The 26,695-nt window shown below is 48.5% G+C and overlaps 1 protein-coding gene across 3 annotated transcripts in view; it reads right to left on the bottom strand.

Moving 5' to 3' along the window:
* The window catches only part of NRP2 (neuropilin 2), a 252,609-nt gene that overhangs the window by 87,792 nt on the left and 138,122 nt on the right, over positions 1 to 26,695 (bottom strand). For all 3 annotated transcript variants that reach the window (XM_081913721.1, XM_081913722.1, XM_081913720.1), the window contains exons 10-12: positions 26,091 to 26,235; positions 11,970 to 12,086; positions 6,249 to 6,401 (exon numbers count right to left, since the gene is read on the bottom strand). In XM_081913721.1, coding sequence (XP_081769847.1) covers positions 6,249 to 6,401; positions 11,970 to 12,086; positions 26,091 to 26,235 — 415 coding nt within the window. The remainder of the gene's footprint in view (positions 1 to 6,248; positions 6,402 to 11,969; positions 12,087 to 26,090; positions 26,236 to 26,695) is intronic.

Below are 26,695 nucleotides of genomic sequence, written 5' to 3'. Positions count from 1 at the left end.
CAGTGAGCACTCAGGGCTGATCTCCTTAAGAATGGATACGTTTGATCTTCTTGCAGTCCATGGGACTCTCAAGAGTCTCCTCCAGCACCATAATTCAAAAGCATCAATTCTTTGGCGATCAGCCTTCTTGATGGTCCAGCTCTCACTTCCATACATCACTACTGGGAAAACCATAGCTTTTACTATACAGACCTTTGTTGGTAAGGTGATGTGTCTACTTTTTAACAGAGTTAAAGAAGAGTTTAGAAGAGCTCTAACCTGCAACTGCAGGACCTTTGACCCTTAATAGAAGGAGGACCTTTAACACTTCAGAACCGCAGCATCTGGCCTGGGCATGGACTGAAAACAGCTGCTGTCCTTTGCCCAATGGCTTAGCAGGGAAGTAGGGAGAGAGGGGGAAGTGGGGGTTACAAGATTTCAAGAACTCTCCAACCAGAAAGACCTTTTTCATCCTTTCTTGCCTGGGGCCTGATGCTGGTTTTATAGGCATGGAAAGGGGGTGACCAGAAAAGCCTCTGAAATATGTGAGAGTGTGAACTAGACAATATCACTATTCTTCTTCCAGCTAGCATAGTACAAGAGGTTCTTTTTATAACTAGAAACCTGAGGGAGCAGAAAGGCACATTGCCTTTCAAAAAAAATCTGCAAAAATGATCTAATAGTTGCAATGTAAATAGGAAAGCCTTCTGCCTACCGTTTCTTAAAATGAACGCCCTTGCATCTTGGCACCTTGTACCCTCCAAGCAAAATATGATGTGCGCAGCCCACAGTATCATGTTATTACAACATGAAGGGACCTGGGTGGCGCTGTGGTCTAAACCACTGAGCCTCTTGGGCTTGCTGATTGGAAGGTCAGCGGTTTGAATTCCCACAACGGAGTGAGCTCCTGTTGTTCTGTCCCAGCTCCTGACAACCTAGCAACCCACCACGTGGTCTGAAGGACGGTGGACCGGCCCACGGCTGAAAAAGGTTGTAGGGCATCTGGCGAGTGGGGCCTGACGTGGGCAGGAGATCCCATCTCTTCCCTTTTCTGCTGCCCATTTCCCCCTCTCCTTTCCCCCTCCTTGCCACCCGCATGAAATTAGGCTGAGGGTCACAGCCTTTGGGTCTGCAGGTTGTCCACCGAAAGGAACATGCATCTAGGGTGTGAAGACTCATAATTTGATGGTGCTGGTGTGACCCATTATGACGTGTCCCTTGCCAGAGGGAGGCTGTTGTGATGCAAATCTAATACATTCCCTGTTGAATAGTGGGTAGACATGGCAGACGACACAGCGATTTCTCCAAAGCAGCTCTTTATTTCATAAGCTGGAACAGAAAACTGAACAGCAAACAGCTCAGCCGGCCTGCTTTTATAGGCAGCCAGCTATCAACATTGTAGCAACAACAACCCAGGGTTTCCCGCCTAAAATAACTGACGTGGACCTGAGTGAAAACTATCTACAGTATCCCCCTGCTGGCCCAGGGAGAGAACTTCAGTACATAACATTCCCATTCTTGTGATACTGCGCTGAGACTCTTAAACAGGGGTCAGCAAACTTTCTATTCATGTAATAACACGCTGATTCCTGGACCGTCCGCAGGCCAGGTTGAGAAAGTGATTGGGCCGCATCCAGCCCACAGGCCTTAGGTTGCCTACCTGTGCCCTACAACCACCAAAAGCAAGTGGCCCAATAAATTGCTCCAGAAAAAATGCCACAAAAAATGGTAGACCATATTGTGAGAAAATTCCACAAAGATTTGGCCAGGTGGTGGGAAGTGATGAGAAAATGAAAAATCTCAGAAGTTGTTTTAGAAAACTATCTTCTGGGAAATTTTACACTGGATATGGCAGACGTTTTAAAAAATAAAAATGGAATAGAATTGAATGGATAATAATAATAATAATTTATTATTTATTCCCCAGCCACTCTGGGCAGCTTCCATAGAAACCAAAAATACAGTAAAATATCACACGTTAAAAACTTCCCTGAACAGGGCTGCCTTAAGATGTCTTCTGAATGTCAGGTAGTTGTTTATCACTTTGACATCTGCTGGAAGGGCGTTCCACAGGGCGGGCGCCACTACCAAGAAGGCCTCTGCCTGGTTCCCTGTAGCTTTGCTTCTCGCAATGAGGGAACCGCCAGAAGGCCCTCGGCGCTGGACCTCAGCGTCCGGGCAGAACGATGGAGGTGGAGACGCTCCTTCAGGTATACTGGACCGAGGCCGTTTAGGGCTTTAAAGGTCAGCACCAACACTTTGAATTGTGCTCGGAAACGTACTGGGAGCCAATGTAGGTCTTTCAAGACCGTTCTTATATGGTCTCGGCGGCCGCCCCCAGTTACCAGTCTAGCTGCCGCATTCTGGATTAGTTGTAGTTTCCGAGTCACCTTCGTAGAGCGCATTGCAGTAGTCCAAGCGGGAGATAACCAGAGCATGCACCACTCTGGTGAGACAGTCCGCAGGCAGATAGGGTCTCAGCCTACATACCAGATGGAGCTGATAAACAGCTGCCCTGGACACAGATTTGACCTGTGCCTCCATGGACAGCTGTGAGTCCAAAATGACTCCCAGGCTGCGCACCTGGTCCTTCAGGGGCACAGTTACCCCATTCAGGACTAGGGAATCCTCCACACCTGCCTGCCTCCTGTCCCCCAAATGTGTAGCAGTGTGGTTAGTGTCTCCCCCAACATAGATCCCATGCGCTGCAATGTGCTGGAAAGGGTTTTGGTGTATCACTCAAAGGCTGAGATGCATAAGGAGAACATTCTAACTAAGCATACAGAATAATAATAATCTGTACCAGACTAATCTAAAGCAAATTGCTTCTTTACCCAACATATGTAGACATAAATGCTTAAAGGGCTGGGGAGAGGGAAAATAATTAATTATAAAAAGTGTCCGGGGAGAGGAAATGGATTGAAAAATTGACTCTTGAGTTATAAAAATAAGTAATTTTGGCGACCTTGCAGGAGGCTTATTATATTAAATAAACATTATTACAGCGAATGAGTTGGGGAGGGTTATGAAGTCTTGGGGTTGGCAGTAACTGTTCTCTCCTGTTGCCTGAGGCCCCAGTCATCCTCGGATATTAATCTTCTAAAGTACTCTAAATGCTGAAGAGATAAACACTTGAAATATGAAAATGGTTCTCCGACCCCCTACCCCCACAGTCACAGACACAGTGACCCTGTGTCAACCCGAGATATTTGCTAGATGCCCAGACATCCTGCGCTTCTCTCTAAACCAGGTTATTCTTTAAGTGATACGGTGGCTTCAAGGTGCAGCGGCAGCGGCAACAACAACAACAGTGAAAAACGCGTGCAAGAGTCAAGGCCAAGCCAGGAATGTGTGTGTTTTGTTACACACATACTCATTGGTTTTGCTATCAAGAGGGTGCGGGGGACGGGAGACTACGAAGCAGGGGTGGAATAATACTTTTACCACCAAATAAACTGTGCAAAGGACACACACCGACCTCCCCGCATTCTGTACTTAACACCCCTCTCCAAGCTGAGCTCTGAAACTACTGGGTTGGGGGTCTTTAAGAAGCATTGCATGGAGGATTGGGGGGAAAGCAAATTTCACTCCTTTCCACTGCACACACTTCATTTAGCAGTACACGCCCCCCCAAGCATATATGGTTTCACCCTTCATGAAGTTTGTAAGGGACCCATCTCCGTGTGACATTTTGAAGCATACAGAGCAGTAAGCATTTTTGTTGTTGTTGTTTAGTCGTTCAGTCGAGTCCGACTCTTTGTGACCCCCTGGACCAGAGCATGCCAGGCACTCCTGTCTTCCACTGCCTCCCGCAGTTTGGTCAAACTCATGCTGGTAGCTTCGAGAACACTGTCCAACCATCTCGTCCTCTGTCGTCCCCTTCTCCTTGTGCCCTCCATCTTTCCCAACATCAAGGTCTTTTCCAGGGAGTCTTCTCTTCTCATGAGGTGGCCAAAGTATTGGAGCCTCAGCTTCAGGATCTGTCCTTCCAGTGAGCACTCAGGGCTAATTTCCTTAAGAATGGATGCATTTGATCTTCTTGCAGTCCATGGGACTCTCAAGAGTCTCCTCCAACACCATAATTCAAAAGCATCAATTCTTCGGCGATCAGCCTTCACTTCCATACATCATTACTGGGAAAACCATAGCTTTATAGCGGCATATATAAAAACACACATGGACATAAAGCCATGTTGCGCAAATTGGTTCTTTGTATAAATCTTTTCATAGAAAAGACATAGGTGGCAACTGTCCCCAAATCCCAATTATTCAGTTTTCTCTACCAATGTATTGGATGGGTGATAATTTTGTATGACATATTTTGACATGCATGAGCCTTAGAAACCTCTCCGGGAAAAGGTTAAGTTGGAAAGGACTGGAAAAGAAGTCTGTATAGAGTTCTCTCCCCTCCCCCCCCTTGCCCAAGGCTCTGATATTTCAATTCAACACATTCAATTCTGCCCTCCCCCCAAGATCTCCAGAACCAGATCCCAGATTCACCTGGAAAGTCGATCACCCAGAAGCAGTGGGGATTTAGTTAGAAAACAAATCTTTCCTTCAACCACCGTGAAAGGGAATTCTGTGCTCAGTGGCATGTCAAGCTGTGTTCCACTTAGGAGTTACTCAATGAGAAGGTCAGAGAAGCTTTCCTGAGAAATATCTTCCCCCTACTGCAGGAGAACATAATAGGGGGTTTGGGGCACATTCATGAGGGGAGAAGATGAGAGGCCCAACAGTCCAAGGCCAGTCCCCCAGAACCTTCAAAACCTTCTTCGAATGCACTGGGGTTCTTTGGCAGATACTTAAGAACTCGTGCACCAGAAATGTCGCATGAAAAGTGTTCCTTGAAACCAGAAAGTTTGAAACGCACTGCTGCAAACAAAACAGCCTAACCAGCCAGAAGTCAAATTTATCAGAAGCGCTCTCCTTTATATACAAAACACACGTTTCTGATCAGCCAAGCAGGAGGCATTTGCTATCCTCCCTTTCAAAAACCAGTCTTGTTATCTCCACCAACAAACAGCAATCAAGAAGAAACATCAGTCTAGTTTTCAAAAATGCTGCCTTTTTAGTCAAGAAAGATCCACTGGAAAACTGAGGGGAATGAATTGGGTTCATCAAATTCCCACGCTCATCACATACAGATGTTACAATGATCAGTACTAGCGTCTGCAGGCAGCTGGCGGGGTGTGTGTGTGTTGAAATGAAGCAGTGTGAAGGATTCCCCTAAACAGCAGGCCCACTCCTAGTATCCTTGGATCCGGGGTGTAAAATCTTAATGCATGTCTATGGAAACTAAGCAAGTCCAGGCAAGCATTTATTTGAAGCTAGCAAACCTCTCCTGTTCTTTCGCAGTCCCATTCTGGAAGTTTGCGGAACAGGGGAGCATCCGTCTAGTCTAGTGCAAGAAATGGTACCTCTTTGCAAACCTGGGTTTTCCTCATTGCACTAGAACTCATATTGCAATGGCCTTACGAAAAACAACAACCCAGTACTTCAGTTCTTTTGCCCGTGAGCCCGTGCCTCTGTCTCAGAAAAAGCCTAATATCTAATGCTAATTTCAGGAGTTTAGTCCGCCCCCTGCCCCACACTTACAGGCCCATGTTGAATTCCAGGCTTGGGGATAAATGTACAATCACATAGAGGAAAAGCTGCCCGGTTCCAATTTAGCAACTATAGCTGGAGAGAAGATACTAAAGGAGTTCAAATAACTGTGCCAAGTCCTGTGGCCTGAGTTAGAAACTACGGGCCAGAGTTGCAAACTCTTCTAAATATTGGGAAATTCAGAGTGAGATATTCCAGCTCAAAGCTTTTCCAGAGCCATTTCAACAGAAAAGACAGATAGTTCGTTTTCTTTAGTTAGGAGAATACCACCATTCAACATGCAAGGTCGGGAAAGACTGCATATTATATTAAATTGAATACTGCTTGGTGACAAAAACACCATGTATGTGGACGGCTCACATATATCACCGTCATCTCTTTGACATGCAATGACTTAACTTGCAGCAAATTTGCCCATGTGTCAGTATTCACAAATGTGATTTCCGGGGAGGGCTGTACTATGTATTCCTCCCCCCCACCCAACATATAAAACTGAATGACAATCTCTGTCTGAAAGCAGTGTGGCATCTCTTCAACCGTATAATAACTCAGAATCCCTATTCATAGAATTTTAAAGGTATGTCATATTTCAGGAACTTACTACTTTGTTCCATAGATTGTGTGTCATACATTTCTTCCTTTTGGGATTACGTGAATTGGCTTACCCGGATAGGCCCCAATGCCTGGTCCCGAATGGCCCGTCCAGGTGTTTCTCGAATGAGAGATCCATGTAAATCCTTTAGATGTGTCGTGAGTCCAACCACAAATATCTCCAGGAAGATCAAAGTTGCAGTTGAATCCCACAGGGATCTGGAAATCTGGTAACAAGAACAGAACAACATAAAAACAGGATTAAAGGAAGGCCAGTCCCAGAGAAATGCTATTTAATAACTAACATAGTTGGCAAACCATAAATAGCTGAGGAAGTATGAAGTCTCTGCCATGTGTGCTTGCATGCTCTCTCTCTCTCATGATACTTTTTACATGTCTCATGTTTCGGCAGCTTTGGGAATCAGTCTTCTGTTCCAAATCATCAAAATGTACATGCCCACATCCCTCAACTAAGTAAATATAAGCAAAAGCACCAAATGTTTCCATTCTCTCCTTATCCTCCAGAAAACCATACCCTTCCAAATGTCAAGGCTGTTCTCCAGCTGCCCTCCACCACTCTATTGTGGAGTAAAAAAGAAAGAGAGAGAAAAGAAAGGAACAGTAAGAAGCCTCAGTATTTCTGGTTACTGAATAATGATCAAAACACTAAGATTCCAGCCCAAGATGGTAGCCTGAACAGTAGCAATTTTTGGAGCGCTAGAATCCTTCTTGCATCCTCGGTACAGGATCCTTTCTTGGGGGCGAATGTTCAGTCATTTCTGCTCATTACTTGTTTATTTGATGTCAGAACTGTCTTTGCTGTTTCTGCGTTCTGGTCTTCTTAGTCCACAAATCAAGTACGCAGAGCAGGACTAAGAGACAGCTAGTCAGACTGTGAAAAGGGCTATGCATTCAGAGACCTTGCAAGATGATGCAGTGGCACTTTTGCAAACTATTGCTGTGTCAAATCTGCAGGACTTGGTGAACAGGTTAAACAACTGATATGGTAGAGAGGACATGGGGGAGTCAGTAAAATGGAGGCCACAGGCACATAACACTGCTCTCAAGCCAAGTATTAGGAACAATTTCAGAACTTGGGGGTTTAGAGCAAGGAGAAGAAGGGAACTCTAGCAATCTTTTCTGTGAGCTCCTGACATCGCTGAATGATTATTCATTCGCCTGAGGGCCTTTATAGTGGAGATTATCAGGTTCCGCACTAAAGAAGATCGCTTAAAGTGTGCAATGGGTAAGGATAAACCGAGCACTGGCAGAATCCTGACCTCTCCAGAATACGTAAAAGAGTTCGCTGAAGCCCAACATATGAAGGATAAAGCTGGTTCCTATCCATACTTATGCAGGTATGTCTTACATGAGTGAGAAATGCCAATGACTTGATCCTCCACAGATTTCAGGCTGGTTCAGTGCTCCTTGGTTAAGCAGAACATCTGTTTTATCTGCGCCAGCACTTCTTCAAGGTGTTTGCCTGTGTATATGGCAGGATGACTTGCAGAAGTGATCCGATACGAGATAGAAAGCCATCCTGGCCCTCCCATGAAGGATAGAACTGAAGGCCAAACCAGATGTGTACTTGTTATGTAGCAGACAGCAGATGCTACATTTTTCCTTAATAAGTAACAGGGGTAGAGGACTCCAATTCTCACTGTGTAGACAGTGCAACTGAAGGAGATCTTCCCCACCATGGGGCTTGGAGCCTTAGAGGGGAAAGTTCTCATTTATACCAATGGGGACTTCTTTTCCATTCCAATCTCAGTGGGAAACGCCTCCCCTTACAATGGCTGCCTTCTCAATAATAATAATAATAATAATAATAATAATAATAATAATAATTTATTATTTATACCCCGCCCATCTGGCTGAGTTTCCCCAGCCACTCTGGGCGGCTCCCAATCAGTGTTAAAAACAGTACAGCATTACATATTAAAAACTTCCCTGAACAGGGCTGCCTTAAGATGTTTTCTGAATGTCAGGTAATTCTTTATCTCTTTGACATCTGATGGGAGGGCGTTCCACAGGGCGGGCGCCACTACCGAGAAGGCCCTCTGTCTGGTTCCCTGTAGCCTCACTTCTCGCAATGACGGAACCGCCAGAAGGCCCTCGGCACTGGATCTCAGTGTCCGGGCTGAACGATGGGGGTGGAGACGCTCCTTCAGGTATACAGGACCGAGGCCGTTTAGGGCTTTAAAGGTCAGCACCAACACTTTGAATCGTGCTCGGAAACGTACTGGGAGCCAGTGCAGATCTCTCAGAACCGGTGTTATGTGGTCCCGGCGGCCACTCCCAGTCACCAGTCTAGCTGCCGCATTCTGGATTAATTGCAGTTTCCGGGTCACCTTCAAAGGAAGCCCCACGTAGAGCGCGTTGCAGTAGTCCAAGCGTGAGATAACTAGAGCATGCACCACTCTGGCGAGACAGTCCGCGGGGAGGTAGGGTCTTAGCCTGCGTACCAGGTGGAGCTGGTAGACAGCTGCCCTGGACACAGAGTTAACCTGCGCCTCCATGGACAGCTGTGAGTCCAAAATGACTCCCAGGCTGCGCACCTGGTCCTTCAGGGGCACAGTTACCCCATTCAGGACCAGGGAATCCTCCACACCTGCCCGCCTCCTGTCCCCCAAAAACAGTACTTCTGTCTTGTCAGGATTCAACCTCAATCTGTTAGCCGCCATCCAACCTCCAACCGCCTCCAGGCACTCACACAGGACCTTCACTGCCTTCACTGGTTCTGATTTAAAGGAGAGGTAGAGCTGGGTGTCATCTGCATACTGATGAACACCCAGTCCAAACCCCCTGATGATCTCTCCCAGCAGCTTCATATAGATATTAAAAAGCATGGGGGAGAGGACAGAACCCTGAGGCACCCCACAAGTGAGAGCCCAGGGGTCTGAACACTCACCCCCCACCACCACTTTCTGGACACGGCCCAGGAGGAAGGAGCGGAACCACTGTATGACAGTGCCCCCAGCTCCCAGCCCCTCTAGACGGTCCAGAAGGATGTTATGGTCGATGGTGTCAAAGGCCGCTGAGAGATCCAGCAGAACTAGGAAACAGCTCTCACCTTTGTCCCTAGCCCGCCGGAGATCATCAACCAGCGCGACCAAGGCAGTTTCAGTCCCATGGTGAGGCCTGAATCCCGATTGGAAGGGATCCAAATGGTCCGTTTCCTCCAGGCGTGCTTGGAGTTGTTCAGCAACCACCCGCTCAATCACCTTGCCCAAGAATGGCAGATTTGAGACTGGGCGATAGTTGGCCAAATTGGCCGGGTCTAAAGATGTTTTTTTAAGAAACGGTTTAATGACCGCCTCTTTCAGCGCGTCTGGGAAGGCTCCCTCACAGAGGGAAGCATTCACCACCCCGCAGAGCCCATCGCCCAGCGCTTCCCGGCTCGCTTTTATCAGCCAGGATGGGCAAGGATCAAGGAGACAGGTGGTCGGTTTCACTCGTCCAAGCAGCCTGTCCACATCCTCGGAGGTAACAGATTGGAATTGATCCCATATAACAGGACCAGACAGAACTCTAGCACTCTCCCGCCCTGGCCCTGCTCCCACGGTGGAGTCTACCTCCTTCTGAATCTGAGCGATTTTATCTGCAATGAGAATCTGAGTGAGAAACACAAGTTGGAGCTGCAGGCTACTTGGAAAGGACAAATAAGAGAGTTCTACTAGGCCATGCTTGCAGCAAAGCAAATAGCCCTCCAACACTGGAAATCAGGGACCACACCAAACACAGAAAATGAGGTGCAATGCCTACCTAGTGCAAGAAATGAAATCCTTCCAACTCAAGAGTTTGCTTTGCTGGACACCATACACAACTCTAATTTTATATAGAATGTATAAAATGGCTGCATAGCGGAAAGGTATCTACTATTGCTAAAAATTAAAATAAAATAAAGGAATGAGTGGAACGAAGGGAGAGAAGGCACAGGATGGAGAGAAGGCGCTGAGAGTCTTTATTGTAAAAGACTATCTATCTATCTGATTTCCAGTGTGGCGCTGGAAATGGGTGGCGCTGTGGGTTAAACCACAGAGCCTAGGATTGGCCGATCAGAAGGTTGGCGGTTCGAATCCCCGTGATGGGGTGAGCTCCCATTGCTCGGTCCCTGCTCCTGCCAACCTAGCAGTTTGAAAGCACATCAAAGTGCAAGTAGATAAATAGGTACCGCTCCGGTGGGAAGGTAAACGGTGTTTCCATGCGCTGCTCTGGTTCGCCAGAAGCGGCTTAGTCATGCTGGCCACATGACCCGGAAGCTGTACACCAGCTCCCTCGGCCAATAAAGTGAGATGAGCGCCGCAACCCCAGAGTCGGTCACAACTGGACCTAATGGTCAGGTGTCCCTTTAACTTTATCTATCATCTATCTATCTATCTATCTATCTATCTATCTATCATCTATCTATCTATCATCTATCTATCATCTATCTATCATCTATCTATCTATCATCTATCATCATCTACCTGCTGCCTCTCTGCTCTAAATAGATAGATAGATAGATAGATAGATAGATAGATAGATAGATAGATGATAGATAAATAGACAAACAAATAAACAAATCCCTGCATGTAGAACACTAGCACGCCAAGGAGAAGGTTAGGCTGAAACATGTCAATGTAAATTACCCAAATAATGTGGATGCTCCCAGACCATTTGATAAATGAGATTGGAAGGGAGCATTCTCTCAGAAGCTACTCAAGGCAATCTCTGGATAAGCTCTGGTCGATATAGGTTGAACATAAATACATCAGTCATCTTTTTTTATTTTTTTTAAGCAACCCTTAACAATACAGTAAATCAATGCAGCATTTTGTGAAGTCACTCACTCCTTGCCATTAAATAAGATCAGACTTCTCTAGAGCTTCAGCTGTCACTAGTAATATCGTCCCGCAATCTTCAGCTTTCCTGGCTAAGAAGCTCGAGGAAAAACAACAAGGATCACTTAGCAGCAAACTCATTATTGACAACAATATAACTGGAATGGCCAGACTGAAGCTCAGGGCTTAGCTGTGCTCTCAAGAGGTTCGAACCTGACTCCTACCCAACTTGAGGAAGAAACAGTTCACAAAACAATTTGCTCTATCCCAGCCAAGGAGAGGAGAGGGCAGGAGCCAGGGAACATGGTACATTTTATAGCCGCCAGGGCATGGGTGAGGGCAGGTGCGTGGTATATGGGTGCCATTCCTCATGGCCTTGGCATGACAAAAGTAGCATGTGTCCTGGCCCTAGGACTGGTCAAGCTCAGAAGAGAGAACGTGGCAAGACATATTGGTGATAGTTCTTGTCAGGAAGACTGTATCTTCCTTGGAAATGTGAGTGGTCAGTGGAGGATGGGGACAAGAGACTCCCAAACTGAGCTGTGTAGGAATTATGGGATGGGTGAGAGAGAGGTGCGAGGCAGCAGGCCAAGAATCTGTGCTCACCATACAGGAAATGGATGGAAGAGTTAGGGAGGAGGGAGGAAGAAGGGGCCCAAGATACCCAAAGTTGTCTCCTGACTTTATGGTGAGAAAGGTGAAATTCCAGCATTAATTATAAAGACCATTTCTTCATCTAAGTTGCTGCAGGCTGCAAGAGAGAGCTCCCAAGAGGAATGGCGAAGTAACCGCTTCTGCTGAGGTCATTCTTTCTGCTTCCCTGCTCAGGCTGAGAACAATGTTTGAAACCTTTGCAAGGGGCAAGTTGTGGCTCTTGGCCAAACAGACATTTTTTTCCAGCTGCGGCTTTTTTGCTTGGGGCCCCTGCGCATCCTTTTCAACGTAGGAGAATAATATTGGCCCAGAAAATACCTGCGTTCTCCAAACAGCCTTCACCACAGTCGGTTGCTTCTTCGTCTGTGGGAAACTGAGTGGTGGTCTCCTCGCTCCTCAAGGTGGGCTTCAGGGTCTCCGCAGTGGACTTGACATCTGCATTTAAAAGAAGGCGGGGGAGGAGAGAGGGGACAAAGAGTGATCATTTCACTGGATTCGGAAAGAAGAAAGCAGACAGGCTAGCAACATAGCACGCGGTTTCACTCACTTGAGAGAATGCAGCAGGAACTGTGTCCAAACCCCAGTCATGAGGCCTTTTGTTTACAGAACAAAAAACCCTCTGTATTTGTAAAGTTCTTAATTACACAGTCATACACCGGATCGTTATGCTAAACTGTTCCTCAGAAAACCTTTGTTGTACGGAGCGCAAAGTTCATCTTCCCTTTCTGCCTGTGGGTGGACGATGCAAGCGAGGGTTCTACAGTAAAAGGGTCGATGTGGTTTACCTTTGAGGAAAAGTCTTACCTTACACAGGGAGTTGGGAAAAGATCAGTTTTGCTTAATTGGATTGCCAGCCAGCGAGCCTCAGGACCCTAATTTGCTGTCCTGGAGGTAAAGCCCAAGACCAGTCAGTTGCTATGCACCTAACCACCAGCTGCTCTCTGCTTCTGTCAACACCCCAATCCTTGAAACCTTATTTCCTTATGGCAATTTGCATCTCAAGCATCCTGAGACAGTATATTGGCAAGAACTGTTGCACTCATGCGAGGTATGAAGCAATGGGAAGAGAAAGAGGTACCGTATTTTTTGCTCTATAAGACTCACTTTTTCCCTCCTAAAAAGTAAGGGGAAATGTGTGTGCGTCTTATGGAGCGAATGCAGGCTGCACAGCTATCCCAGAAGCCAGAACAGCAAGAGGGATTGCTGCTTTCGCTGCGCACTGATCCCTCTTGCTGTTCTGGCTTCTGAGATTCAGAATATTTTTTTTCTTGTTTTCCTCCTCCAAAAACTAGGTGCGTCTTGTGGTCTGGTGCGTCTTATAGAGCGAAAAATACAGTAGATATTTAGAGAACAAGTTGCCAAGAACTGAGGTGGCCATGATTCTATGCAGACAGAACAAATGCTAGGATTCTGCAAGGATATCAACAAAAGGAGTGACGTTGATCTCAAGCACAGGAAGCACACCGTGGAAATAGACCAGAACTAAATTTTAACCGTCAGAATAATGAATTCAGACTCACAGCACTCGAGTCACGAAACTTAACAGAAAAGCTTCCTTATGTGCAGGGTAATAAGGTGAGGGAAGAAAAGTTTCTCACATGCCACAGATGTCAACATGGCTCAAGTCCCTTGTAAAGCTTGATTTATGGATGTAGAGGAAATAAAGAATTCTTTCATGTTTGGACTCCAGTGGACAACAATCTCCTTTGTACTTAGGTTCCTACTGATTTTGGTTTGGGTTTTATAAAGCAAGGAGGTTTGCTACAGCTTCGTGAAAATTGAGATCACAAGGCAACACATTTATTTCCCTTCTTTACAGAAACGAGACATGGAAAAGACCAGCACCCACATAAACACCCTGAACATGGCAATGTAAAGGAACAAGTCACTCAACACCAGGAATGATGCAGCTACAGAAGGGAGCAAAAGAATTTCTAGTGTGGTGTGACTCTTTGCCGAAAAGCATCTGGCTTCACACTTCAATTGTGAACTTTATCCCACCGCAACTTAAAAAAAAAGACCCCATGAAACTACCTAATGGCAGGTGTCATGGGCAATTTAAGCCACAAATGAATGAAGTTAAGATCAACAGTAACTTATATTACAGGCACTTACTGCTTCACTTAAGGAGAGAATTAGGCTGGAAAAGCATTTTGAAGAATCTCATTATGCTCCCAAGCTTAGAGGAAGTTGGTGTGATACATGACTGTTCAAATGCAATGCCAAAACAAACATCAAAGATGTTGTGATATGGAAACAGGAATTCTGAACTAAGGAAACACAAATTCTGTGAAAGAAATAGACTGTGAAAATCAATGTGCCTGGTAAGAGTTTCATTGCTTTGCATAAATGCGTTCAAGGCTTTTATCATGTGCTCAATTAACTGAGCTTTTGCATTAGTTTTGGGACTGATGAAAGGGAGAGAGACATATGGGTAAGTCAGAGGCAGGTGGATTTTAAGGAGAAGAGAATACACATGGACCAGTACACATGAGCCTTTGCACATGCTGTCTTGTGGGTCAAGTGAGAGAGTGCATTGCAGACAGGTATTAGTAAAGCACCTGTCACGGCCACCCAGGACTGGTCCCAGCTCACAAGAGACCTCACTCCGTTGCAGCTTATTTACAGGAAAAGTTTATTGAAGATTTCTGCTTCTCATACAGTTCAGCATTGTGGCCGTACGTCTGCCACGTTAGACCGCTGAAGTCCCCTCTGACTCCTCCCCTCTTCCGCACCAACTTAATAGCCTGGCTCTAGACCACCTCTTCCTCTCCTTTCTTTTCCGCAGGGTCTTCCTGCCCCCCTGGGTTCCCTCTCTCCGTGACTCGCCTGAGGCTGAATCCTCTGCCGCCTCTTCCCCCCTCTTTCTGGCTTTAGGGCCGGGCTCCTCCCCTGAGCTCTCTCCACTTCCGCGCGCCTCTACGTTTGAACTTGGCGCGCGTACGCTGCTGCTGACCTTTCTTTCGACCGCTACACCACCCCCTGCTCTGCTCTCCACCCTTTCCGGCTGAACACCCTGCTCCAACCCCCTCTCTCTGTTCTCTCCTAATCCTGCTCCCTCCGAGAGGCTGACGACTCCACCCCCTTTACTCCGTTCCGGCTGAGACGTCTCTTGCTTCCTCTGTCTTCCACTGGGCTCCTCTCCGCTTCTCCCTTCTCCTCCCCTTTGCTTGATTAAGGTAACCCCCTTTTGAGAATCCTCTGACTCGCTGCTCAGACTCGTGGATTCCCTCAGAATTCCGTCATCTTCTTCCTCATCCTTCTGCCCCTCCTCCCACTCGCTCTCCGTCTCCTCTGTCATCTCCTCCTCTCTCCCAGAAACCCTGACATCCATCCCCCCCTCGAAGCCCCCCCTTCCCCCCTCCCGCTCGCCGGGGACCGGTTGTGGAAACTGCGGCTCTTCGGGGGTAGGCTCAGGATACAGGTCGTCTACGTCAATGTTCTCTGCTGGCAGTTCTGTGTACGCGTATTCGAAGTCGGGTTCTTCCCCCAAATGCTTCTCAGTCTCTGCTTCCATCGCTACTTCCTCCGGTGCTGCCCGCCAAGGACCTATCAGCCACCTCTTACGCCATTCCTCCTCTGGCTGCTCCTCCCACCAATAAGGGGTTTCCGTGTCCACCCCCGAGCACGATCCCCTGGGCGGGCTTGATTCTGGTGTTCTTTCCTCGGGGGAAGAGAAACCCCTGAACGTGCTATCTGACAATGTGGGTGTGAAAAGCCAGTCATCAAAGTACTCAGCTGGCATGGGTCTATGTGGGAAAAGTGCATGGAACTCTTCTTTCAAAAGGGGTTCGTCTAACTCGTAGCCTGGCACCCAACTATTAGCAGCGGCTGGTGTGCCCTCCCTGGCGAGAAAGTATTCAACTCCCTCCTCCCCCCATCTCGAGTCCAGTATCTCTGTGACCTCGTTAAGAGGTCCTGGTCTTGGCGATTCCCCCCTCTCAGGCGCCCTCCTACGTGGCTCTGGGGGTGCTCCTGACTCTTGAAACCTGTGTGGGGTTTTGTAGGGAGTGAGCACCGACCTATGAAAGACCGGGTGCACCCTGGAACCTTCCGGAAGGGCTAGACGAAAAGCCACCGGATTGATCTTAGCCTCAACTAGATATGGCCCTAGCTGCCTGTGTCCTAACTTCTTCTTGGCCAATGACCTGGCCGGCATCGCGTGGGCTGCTAACCACACCCAGTCCCCAACCTGGATGTCCTCTCCCGCCCTCCTGTGCTTATCGGCCTGCACCTTATACGCCTGTTTTGCCAGCTCCAAATGTCTCCGCAGCTCCTCGTGCACCTCTTGCAACTCCGCTGCAAACTGGTCGGCATCTTGAGGCCCCCCCCCTCCTGGTGCCGCAAATCTCGGGAAGGTTCTGGGATGACGGCCATTGTTCGCGAAGAAAGGCGTCACCCCGGTGGAAGCGTGTTTCGTGTTGTTGTAGGCGAATTCAGCCATCGGCAGATAGTCCACCCACGCCGCAGGTCGCTGGTTGGCGTAGCACCGCAGGTACTGCTGCATGATCGCGTTGACCCTCTCCGCTTGACCGTTGGTTTGTGGATGCCTCGCCGATGTCAGGTTGATTTTGACGTGCAAGATGCCCAGAAGCTTTCGCCAGAAAGTGGAAACAAACTGGCGCCCCCTGTCGGACAAGACGGACTGCGGAAGTCCATGCACTCTGAAGACGTGATCGATGAAGAGCTTTGCGGTCTGTTCTGCCGTCGCCACCTTGGCACAAGGGATGAAGTGCGCCATCTTGGTGAACAAGTCCACCACCACTAACACCGCCGTCTTACCTCTGGAGCTGGGCAGGTCTGTAACAAAGTCCAACGCTACCCTCTCCCACGGTTGCTGCGGTGTCTCCAGCGGTTCTAGCAATCCCGCCTGCTTCTGGTGCACCGGTTTGGACCTCTGGCAGATATCACACCTGGCGACGTAGTCCGCCACCTCTCCTCTCATCTGGGGCCACCAAAAGTCTCTAGCCACCAACTCCAACGTCTTCTCTTTGCCGAAATGGCCTGCACTAGGGGCGTCATGCAACTGTTGCAGAACCTTGGCTCGAAGATCGTCGGTGGGCACGTAAAGGGCACCCTTACGAGTCAAAAGTCCATCCTGTAATTGAAACTCATCGGTGTGTCGCGACCCTCCGCGTAGCTCCTCCATCTTAGACTGTGCAAACTGATCCCTTTGCAACGCGCGTCGCACCGCGTCCAGGTCGACTGCGATGGTAGCGCACGTCCACGCCTGCGGTGCGAAAATGTGCTTTGCTGCGATTGGAGCTGCTTCCTCCCAGTATTGCGGCTTTCGGGACAGCGCGTCTGCAATAACATTGGAGTCTCCTGGGATGTATTCTATTTTGAAGTCGAAATCCGCAAAGAACTCCGCCCAGCGCATGTGTCGCTGGGTCTGCAACTTAGCCGTCCGCCAATACTCTAAGTTCTTGTGATCCGTGCGGACCTGCACCGTGTGCTTGGCTCCTATCAAGAAGTGTCGCCACGCTTTGAAAGCTGCATGAATGGCCAACAACTCCCTGTCCCATATGGTATAATTGCGCTCCGTCTTGCTGAGCTTCCGGGAGTAGAACGCACCCGGTCGCCAGTTGCCTTGTGAATCCTCTTGCAAAAGAACGGCCCCAACCGCTCTATCTGACGCATCGGTCTCTACCCGCATGGGTCTGCCGGGATTCACGTGGAGCAGCTGCTCTTCGGAGGCGAAAAGACCTTTAAGCGTCCGGAAGGACCGCTCCGCTTGTTCGGTCCAGACGAACTTCTTCTTCTTGGAACTGAGGGTGTCAGTGATCGCCGCCGTCGCGTTCGCAAAACCTTTAATAAACTTGCGGTAAAAATTGGCAAAGCCGATGAACCTCTGGACCTCTTTCCGATTTCGAGGGCTTTTCCAGTCCAACAGCGCTTGAACCTTAGCCCTGTCCATGGCCAGTCCCTCGTCGGACAACTTGTAGCCAAGGAAATCAACCTCTCTGACATCAAACTGGCACTTTTCCAACTTGGCGTACAGCCTGTGTTCCTTCAGCCTCTGCAGGACCTCCCTCACGTCCCTATCGTGATCCTCCGGCGATTCCGAGAAAATCAGGATATCGTCGAGAAAGCAGACACACTTCTTGTAGAGGAGACCTGCTAGCACGTGGTGCATAAATGCTTGAAAAACGTGGCTGCCATTTTGGAGGCCGAAAGGCATGACTCTGTATTCGTATGTGCCCAGAGGGGTGAACATGGCGGTCTTCCACTCATCCCCTTTCCGGATGCGGATGAGATTGTAAGCTCCACGTAGGTCCAGCTTGGTGAAAATCTTGCCCCTCCTGACGGTCGCTAAAAGGTCGTCAATCTTGGGCATGGGGAAAGCTTTGGGCTTAGTCAAGCTGTTGATGAACCTGTAATCCACTATAAGCCTTTTTTGGGGCGTGTCCTTCTTCTTCACAAAGAAAACAGGGCTGCCTCCCGCTGCTTTAGATTCCTGGATGAAACCTCGCTTGAGGTTATGGTCTATGAACTCCCGAAGCTCTTGCATTTCGTCCTCCGACATGGAGTACAGCTTGGCAGCAGGCAATTGCGCCCCTGGCACTAAATCAATCGCGCAGTCGTAAGGTCTATGAGGCGGCAACTTGTCAGCTTCCTTCTCACAGAAAACCTCCAAGAATTCCTGGTACTTGTGAGGCACTGTTTGCACCATACCCAGATGCAATGGCTGCTCAGCTTCTCCTCCCTGATCGGTCTGAAAGCAATGCTGAGCACAATACGATGAACAAAAGTTGATCTGCCTCTGGTACCACGCAACCGCGGGACTGTGCCTCTCCAGCCAACTCATGCCTAACACGATGGGTGTGTCCGATAAGTGGGTGACATTGAAACTAATAAGCTCTCGATGGTTGCCAATCTGCATCATCATGGGAGGGGTTTGCTGCACCACTTGCCCCCCCAGCAACTTCCTGCCGTCCACCGTGACCACGTTCAGAGGCGTCGTTGCAGGCAGGAGCGCCATGTTGTGCTGCTTAACGAACTGCAGTCCCATGAAGTCGGCGTTGCTTCCCGAATCGATCGTTATTGGAACCTCGAGGAGTCTCCCATCAGGCAACTGGAGTGTTGCTGTGAGCAGAACTGCCGGTTTGGGAGGCAAAGGGTCCACGCTCTGCAGTGATGCTGGGGGCTTGTCTACAGATCCGCCTGGCTGAGCCCCAGTAGCTCTGCTTCCAGCCAGGCACTGTCGTTTCCCTGAAGCTGCTCCCCTGGTTGCACCTCTGCTGTTACAGTTGCCAGCGCTGCAGTGTGCTTCTGGAGCCTCTGGGGGCACTCTTTCGCCATGTGGTGCGCACTGTCACAGATGTAACACTTCCTGGTTCCTCTAGGAGGCTTCGCTTTGGCTGCACCAGGGACAGGGCTCTGGGATGGCTTCTGAGCCCTAGCACCACCAATCTCCATTGGCTCCTCTCTGTCCTTCCCCATTGGCGAGGGGTGCGCACGGCTGAAGTCCCTGTGCACAAAAGGGAGAGTCCTTGCTTGCGCACGCGCTTGGGGCCCGTCCTCCTCGTGCCACGGACGCGCCTCATGTCGAATTCCAAGAGCTAAAGCCCGTTGCACCACGTCTTCTAGGGTCTGGGGTCTGTCCCCCCTAGCGATCTCATCCTTGATGGGGGGGCTCAATCCCTCCCAAAAAAGATCTCTGACCGGTTTACTGTCCTTTGGCCAATCTAAGGCGGTGAGCAATGCAAAAAATTTAGAGTGGTATTGGCGCACAGTCGCTTTCCCCTGCCTCAGCCCGTGCATTTGACGGCGCGCAATGTCCACATCCACAGAGGATTGAAAACAAGAATCCATCGCTTTGATGAACGCAGTTGAATCGCGACGGGCCGGTCCATCTTCGCGCCACAAATTGCGTAGCCAAGCCCTGGCCTCCCCATGCAGGTGCGAAACAATGAACCCCACTCTCTCCTCCTCATCTTTAAAATCGTGACGGAGTAAGTGCAGTGCATATACAACGTCCGCTCTGAAATTGGGATAGTCTTGCAAGTTGCCATTAAAATGCGGAACTAGGGCACCCCCCCTTCGTCCAAGCGCAATGCCCTCCGCTCTGGATCCTGGGGCCCCCGCCTTGTCCGCGCGCTCCCACCTTGCCTGCAAATCCTGGCACGTCTTCTCCAAGTCGTCATTCTTCTTCTGCGAAGCAATGACTGCCGATGTGAGAGCGGTAACCTGATTCCGCAATGCAACCAGCTGCTCCTCAGCGCTCATGGCTGCTCCCGTTCGTGAGCTTCGCAAAAAAAAAAAATTTTTGCTTTCAGAGAGGGGACTTACTGTCACGGCCACCCAGGACTGGTCCCAGCTCACAAGAGACCTCACTCCGTTGCAGCTTATTTACAGGAAAAGTTTATTGAAGATTTCTGCTTCTCATACAGTTCAGCATTGTGGCCGTACGTCTGCCACGTTAGACCGCTGAAGTCCCCTCTGACTCCTCCCCTCTTCCGCACCAACTTAATAGCCTGGCTCTAGACCACCTCTTCCTCTCCTTTCTTTTCCGCAGGGTCTTCCTGCCCCCCTGGGTTCCCTCTCTCCGTGACTCGCCTGAGGCTGAATCCTCTGCCGCCTCTTCCCCCCTCTTTCTGGCTTTAGGGCCGGGCTCCTCCCCTGAGCTCTCTCCACTTCCGCGCGCCTCTACGTTTGAACTTGGCGCGCGTACGCTGCTGCTGACCTTTCTTTCGACCGCTACACCACCCCCTGCTCTGCTCTCCACCCTTTCCGGCTGAACACCCTGCTCCAACCCCCTCTCTCTGTTCTCTCCTAATCCTGCTCCCTCCGAGAGGCTGACGACTCCACCCCCTTTACTCCGTTCCGGCTGAGACGTCTCTTGCTTCCTCTGTCTTCCACTGGGCTCCTCTCCGCTTCTCCCTTCTCCTCCCCTTTGCTTGATTAAGGTAACCCCCTTTTGAGAATCCTCTGACTCGCTGCTCAGACTCGTGGATTCCCTCAGAATTCCGTCATCTTCTTCCTCATCCTTCTGCCCCTCCTCCCACTCGCTCTCCGTCTCCTCTGTCATCTCCTCCTCTCTCCCAGAAACCCTGACAGCACCCATCTCATTGCTTCATGGCATGTCCAACGGCTCAGCACATGAGATCTACTTTACCCAAGCATATGCAAAAGGTTGTGTGAATACGTCTATGACTGGAAACCAGGGGGAGATAAAAAATACACTGACGTTTTGTTCCTTGAACATTGAAGCCATTATCAGATATTGCCTGCACTTTTCACATATATACCCACCACCATGAAATATAAGAAATCTGGGATTGCTTGTTTTTTAAAAAATGGAAGCAGAGATTCTTAAGAATCAAAATCCGGCGGCAGATAAAACACTTTTCATGGGAGTCAGCATGAAAGAAGCTGGCAAACATTTCACTACTAATTTCAGGTTATCGTTAAATAAAATTGAAAGCTGAAGAAAATTGCTTTAAACACCTTTCCTTTAGCTTGGAGATTCTAGACCTTCGCCTCTAAATAACCTTCCAAATAACCTTCAACCATCTCCTCTGGCTTTGGGCAGAATACTTTGCAACTACAAACTTGCCAAAATTACAAGGTCAAATCTCTTACAGTGCCATCAAACTCCAAAGGCATCTGAGTACAGGTTACATGCAAGGAATTGAAGCATTTGAGTACTGAAAACTCCCAGGGAAAGCAAAAAAAGTCCAAAGCTGAGTCAGATACAGTAAACCGTTTCCCCTTGTGCACTGATTTACAGTAGGAACACAACTGTGTGAGAGATCTTTGAACAGGAAAAGCCACACACTGTGCTGGCATCCTCTGCCGCTGTAATTTTAGAGTCGCTCCAGTGTATTGCATAGTCAATAGAGCTGTACAGGTTTCACGGCAGAATAAAGCAAAATTGCTCCAGCAGCAGGACAGGCAACATGCTCTAGGAATGAAAAGTGAGGGAAAGGTGGCCTCTCTCCTGCCGTGCCGTGTGTGTGCTTGCAAAAGGCATCTGTGGATCCTGTTACAAAGTTCTGTAGCAATGGGAACCAGATGTTTGGAAGTTCAAAGGAGGGAAGACCAGTCACGAGCTCGTGTTCGTCAATCTTCAGAGGGGGAAAAATGTTGGCAGGTCCTTGAAGCATGCCAGCTGTTGACCTACTGCTTCGATTCCACCCCCCAGTACCAGCCAGTCCTGGACTGGAGGTTCTCTACTGGAGCTACTTCAGCTATTACTTCTTGTCCTCAGGAACAAACGCCTGTGCAAGTTCACATCTTTGAAGTGGTCATTTATTGCGTAACTGAATCAATGAGTACTACTTGTCTTTGGCGGCAAAAACGAGGCCCAAGTATTGCCATGGCTCACAGTTCCTCAACACCAGGCATCCCCAAACTTGGCCCTCCAGCTGTTTTGGGACTACAACGCCCATCATCCATGACCTCTGGTCCTGTTAGCTAGGGATGATGGGCATTGTAGTCCCAAAACAGGTGGAGGGCCGAGTTTAGGGCTGCCTGCTCCACACCTAGCACTGTGCTGCACATCTACTGTTGTAGTAGATATCAAAGCACTGATATTTGGAATTCACAATCAATTTTTGCAGGGGTTGGTTAAGTCGGTTAACAGGCCTCATAATGTGAGGGGTAGGTATGGGTGACCGAAAGGCAAAGTACGAGGTCTCTACTCGGTGACTCCACTCGGGGTGCAGCTTCATTAAACCAGAAGGCAGATGACCACTTCTCTATTCCCACAAGGGCATAGTACTAACAATGTTGGTAAACCTGTGGCTTGGCTGTACCACTTAAGGTTGTTGCTCACTTGACTGAATTGCTCCACATAAAACCCATATCGCTTATACATTTAGTTTTCCATGTTTGGGGGTGAGACAGAGGTTAAACAGAGGACCACTTGGTCCCAATCTGATGCCTGAAGTGGTACAGTCTAGACACTGGGGTACCACTCCAGTGAGAACAAAGCTGAAATAGGAGGCTGTATCATAAAAGTAGAGACATCACCTTGCCAACAAAGGTCAATATAGTTACAGCTATGGTTTTCCCAGTAGTGATGTATGGAAGTGAGAGCTGGACCATAAAGAAGGCTGATCATCGAAGAATTGATGCTTTTGAATTCTGGTGTTGGAGGAGACTCTTGAGAGTCCCATGGACTGCAAGAAGATCAAACCTCTCCATTCTGAAGGAAATCAGCCCTGAGTGCGCACTGGAAGGACACATCGTGAAGCTGAGACTCCAATACTTTGGCCACCTCATGAGAAGAGAAGACTCCCTGATGTTTGGAAAGATGGAGGGCAGAAGGAGAAGGGGACGACAGAGGACAAGATGGTTGGATGGTGTTCTCGAAGCTACCAACATGAGTTTGACCAAACTGTGGGAGGCAGTGGAGGACAGAAGTGCCTGGCGTGCTCTGGTCCAGGGGGTCACAAAGAGTCGGACACGACTAAACGACTAAACAACAACAACAATCATATGCCAGCATCGTTTGCCAGCGCAGGGGGGGGGGGAGCTGAACAGCAGCATTTTCCCCCACCCCCACCCCAAGTCTTTGCTCCACCAGAGTCCGCCATCCAATAATCTTAAAACAAGCAAGCTTTATTCCTCTTCCTTTTTTCATTTTGCCTAACCTTCACGGTCTCATGACAAGCCCTGCCAGGAACTCTGCCTGTCCTCGTTATAACTTAAGGCTTTATTTACATATTTTGAAGCTTGTGAGGCAACTGCCCCAAACCACCCTCCCCCATTCATAAAGTGTTGGCAATGTGTTTCTAGGTAGGACCACACTTCTCTCTATCAGGGCAGCGTGGGAGAAGCCCACAAAAATTCATGAGCAAGAAGGGGCATGCTGTGATGTTAAGCCATTTTAGGGTTGTGGTGCAGCCATTTCCTGTAGAATAGATAAAAACGGTCAAGGAGACTTGTCCCAGTAACGTGATTGTGAGATGTACAAAGAGGGAGGTTCACCTTCTGAAATCCCTCTCCAGGCAGCTTATCAATTTGTGTTTAAAGCTTTTAAGTCTCCCATTATATTTTTTGTGTGTGTCATAATTTGATGATGAACGCTTGCAGTATGTTATCTTGTACAGCTTAATTATTGAAAGGGTAATAGCAACCGAGTGAAAGGCTAGGCATGGACTCTTCCGTTTGAGCTTCTTGCAGAAGAAGCCCATGCAAAAACGCTTTTTACAGATGTGGTTTCTAAATGGAAATCAAGCCTCTTTTAGCAGTGACATCTGGAAAGCAGATTGAACGTTACGACGCATCTTAACAAAATAAAGGAGAAATAATAACTTTCCGGCAACAACAACAACAACAAAAGATTTTGTTGTCATTGGTATATTGTGCTTATTTTTTGGTCATTTCAGATAAGCGGTGGAAGCTAGAGAGCTAAATTCAGCTGACAGTTCTCATGGGTTATAACTGCACATATCGAAAGGTAAAGATGAACAGTTCTTTTATTTTTAAAGAATCTAATGGATGGAAAAATAACTGAACCTCAAGAACTTTCGGAAGTGAGAGCTGGACCATAAAGAAGGCTGTTCGCCGAAGAATTGATGCTTTTGAATTCTGGTGCTGGAGGAGACTCTTGAGAGTCCCATGGACTGCAAGAAGTTCAAACCTCTCCATTATGAAAGAAATCAGCCCTGAGTGCTCACTGGAAGGACAGATCCTGAAGCTGAGGCTCCAATACTTTAGCCACCTCATGAGAATAGAAGACTCCCTGGAAAAAACCCTGATGTTGGGAAACATGGAGGGCACTAGGAGAAGGGGACGACAGAGGACAAGATGGTTGGATAGTGTTCTCGAAGCTACCAGCATAAGTCTGACCAAACTGCGGGAGGCAGTGGAAGACAGGAGTGCCTGGCGTGCTCTGGTCCATGGGGTCACGAAGAGTTGGACACGACTAAATGACTAAACAACAACAACAAGAAGAACTTTCAGGTGCGAAGGCACTGCACAGTAGCTCACAGGCTATCTGCACCTAACAGTAAACTCAGGTGGGGACTGCCAACAGAAATGGAGTCCATGTTGGGCCACAGGGAAACAGGAAGGAGGAATCGGCACTTTCAAGGAAATGCAAAAGCACAAAGAAATATATTTTCGAAGTCTAAGGCGGCGAAACCAAAACCATCCAGCTTGCCAACATGGTCTGGACCACATGGCCAGCAGCCAATGAAAGTTGAGTATCAGCTCAAAAATAAAAACGGAAGTGGGAGAAGGATTGAGGTATCCTGCAAAGCAGGGCTAGCTGGCTGGCAACTCTTGTCAGGGGAAAGGACACACTGCAGATCCTGACCTATCTTCCTGCCTCCCCCCCTCCCAAAAAAATTAACCCACAAAAGTCATGATGGTGAGGAGCATAGAGTGGCAGTGGAGGTTAACCATACCCTCTCTGCTTGGGTATTATTCTTCCATATATTCAAAGAAGGCATGGAGAGCAGCACCCGAACACCAACATCCTATCACTGCCGGTGCCAACTCTTCCTGTATTGACCAGGAAGGTCTTATGGGAGATGAACTGGTGCACTTGGCTAAATTCTCCTTGTAATCAGAAACGTCCCCGCAATCGCAGATCCCAACAGGAGGATGGATCTTCCAGTCAAACGTCCAAAGAATTCCCATTCAGACCTCAGGCACCGAACGCGCCAGGCCTGAGGCTGCAGCCAACAGGGACCCTAGGAGAGGGACTGGTGAGTGTGTGAAGCTCTGCCCATCCCTCCATACGGACACAAAGGGCTAGCGTGTCTTCAGAAAACAGTGTGGCAAGTAGTTCTACTAATTATGAATTGAGCAGAGAAGAAGAAGAAGAGTTTGGATTTGATATCCCGCCTTTCACTCCCCTTCAGGAGTCTCAAAGCGGCTCACATTCTCCTTTCCCTTCCTCCCCCACAACAAACACTCTGTGAGGTGAGTGGGGCTGAGAGACTTCAGAGAAGTTTGACTGGCCCAAGGTCACCCAGCAGCTGCATGTGGAGGAGTGGGGAAGCGAACCCGGTTCCCCAGATTACGAGTCTACCGCTCTTAGCCACTACACCACACTGGCTCTTGTTCACAAAGAGATCGTTCACAAAGGAGTGCTCGTTTGGGGGAGCATCCTTGACATGACCCCCACAGCCCTTACAGCAGCCACCCCCAAACTCGGCCCTTCAGATGTGTTGGGACTACAGTTCCCATCATCCCTGACCACTGGGTCCTGTTAGCTAGGGATGATGGGAGTTGTAGTCCCAAAACATCTGGAGGGCAGAGTTTGGGGGTACCTGCCTTATAGCATCCGAATGGTTTTCCCTATGCTTCCTTCCCTAAGGAATCCTTTTATTCTGCATGGATTTGTCTCTCATCATCAATAAGGCTTGTGCTGCTGTAAGTTCACTGGTGGATTCTGGGAGGAGCTGAATCATACGTTCTTGTGATCAAAACAGCTGCAGCAGTCAGTTAATTATATAGGTATATTCACAGGATCCTTACCGGTCCAATCACACCCCAGCACCTCCAATCGCATCCCGATCCCTGCGGGAGACCACCTTTCTGGGTGAACCCTGATGTACTGTGCAGGAACAGGATCAAACCTTCGAACCTCTGGAGTATCGTAGTGCATGTTTCCTTCAAAGATCTTGGAGAGAGAAACAAAAGGTTAAGCAAGAACCTCCTTGGCCGCTAGCCACACAAAACAAATCGCCGGCACTGAAAGGAGCCGCTGCATTCTGGGACAGCGGCCGCTCATTTGAACTTTTTATGTTCTATTGAGCAACAGCGATGTCTGCTGTAATAAATCAAGACAACCTGCAGAACGCATGCGGTTACAAAACCATCACTGGGAAGAGAAAATGTGAGAATGCTTTAAAAACAACAACCAGTTAACAGTTCCAACTCTATTTGCTTTATTTAAAAAAACAACCAAAACCCCTTCTCTGTTAGCTTTAACATTGTACAAAAGCTCTCCATCAAACATAGGCATTTTTAGACCAAAAACAAACAGCCCTGGAGTCTGCCTTATTTACATATCCAGGCTTGGAGCATTTTCAGGTTGATCTAAGGACAGGAGATGGCATGAGAGCAGATTTTTGATTTTT

Source organism: Podarcis melisellensis (assembly GCF_964234715.1).
Source record: "Podarcis melisellensis genome assembly, chromosome: 1".
NCBI lineage: Eukaryota > Metazoa > Chordata > Lepidosauria > Squamata > Lacertidae > Podarcis > Podarcis melisellensis.
Note: the sequence above shows the minus strand (reverse complement) of the source record. Positions and strands in the feature narration are given on the sequence as shown.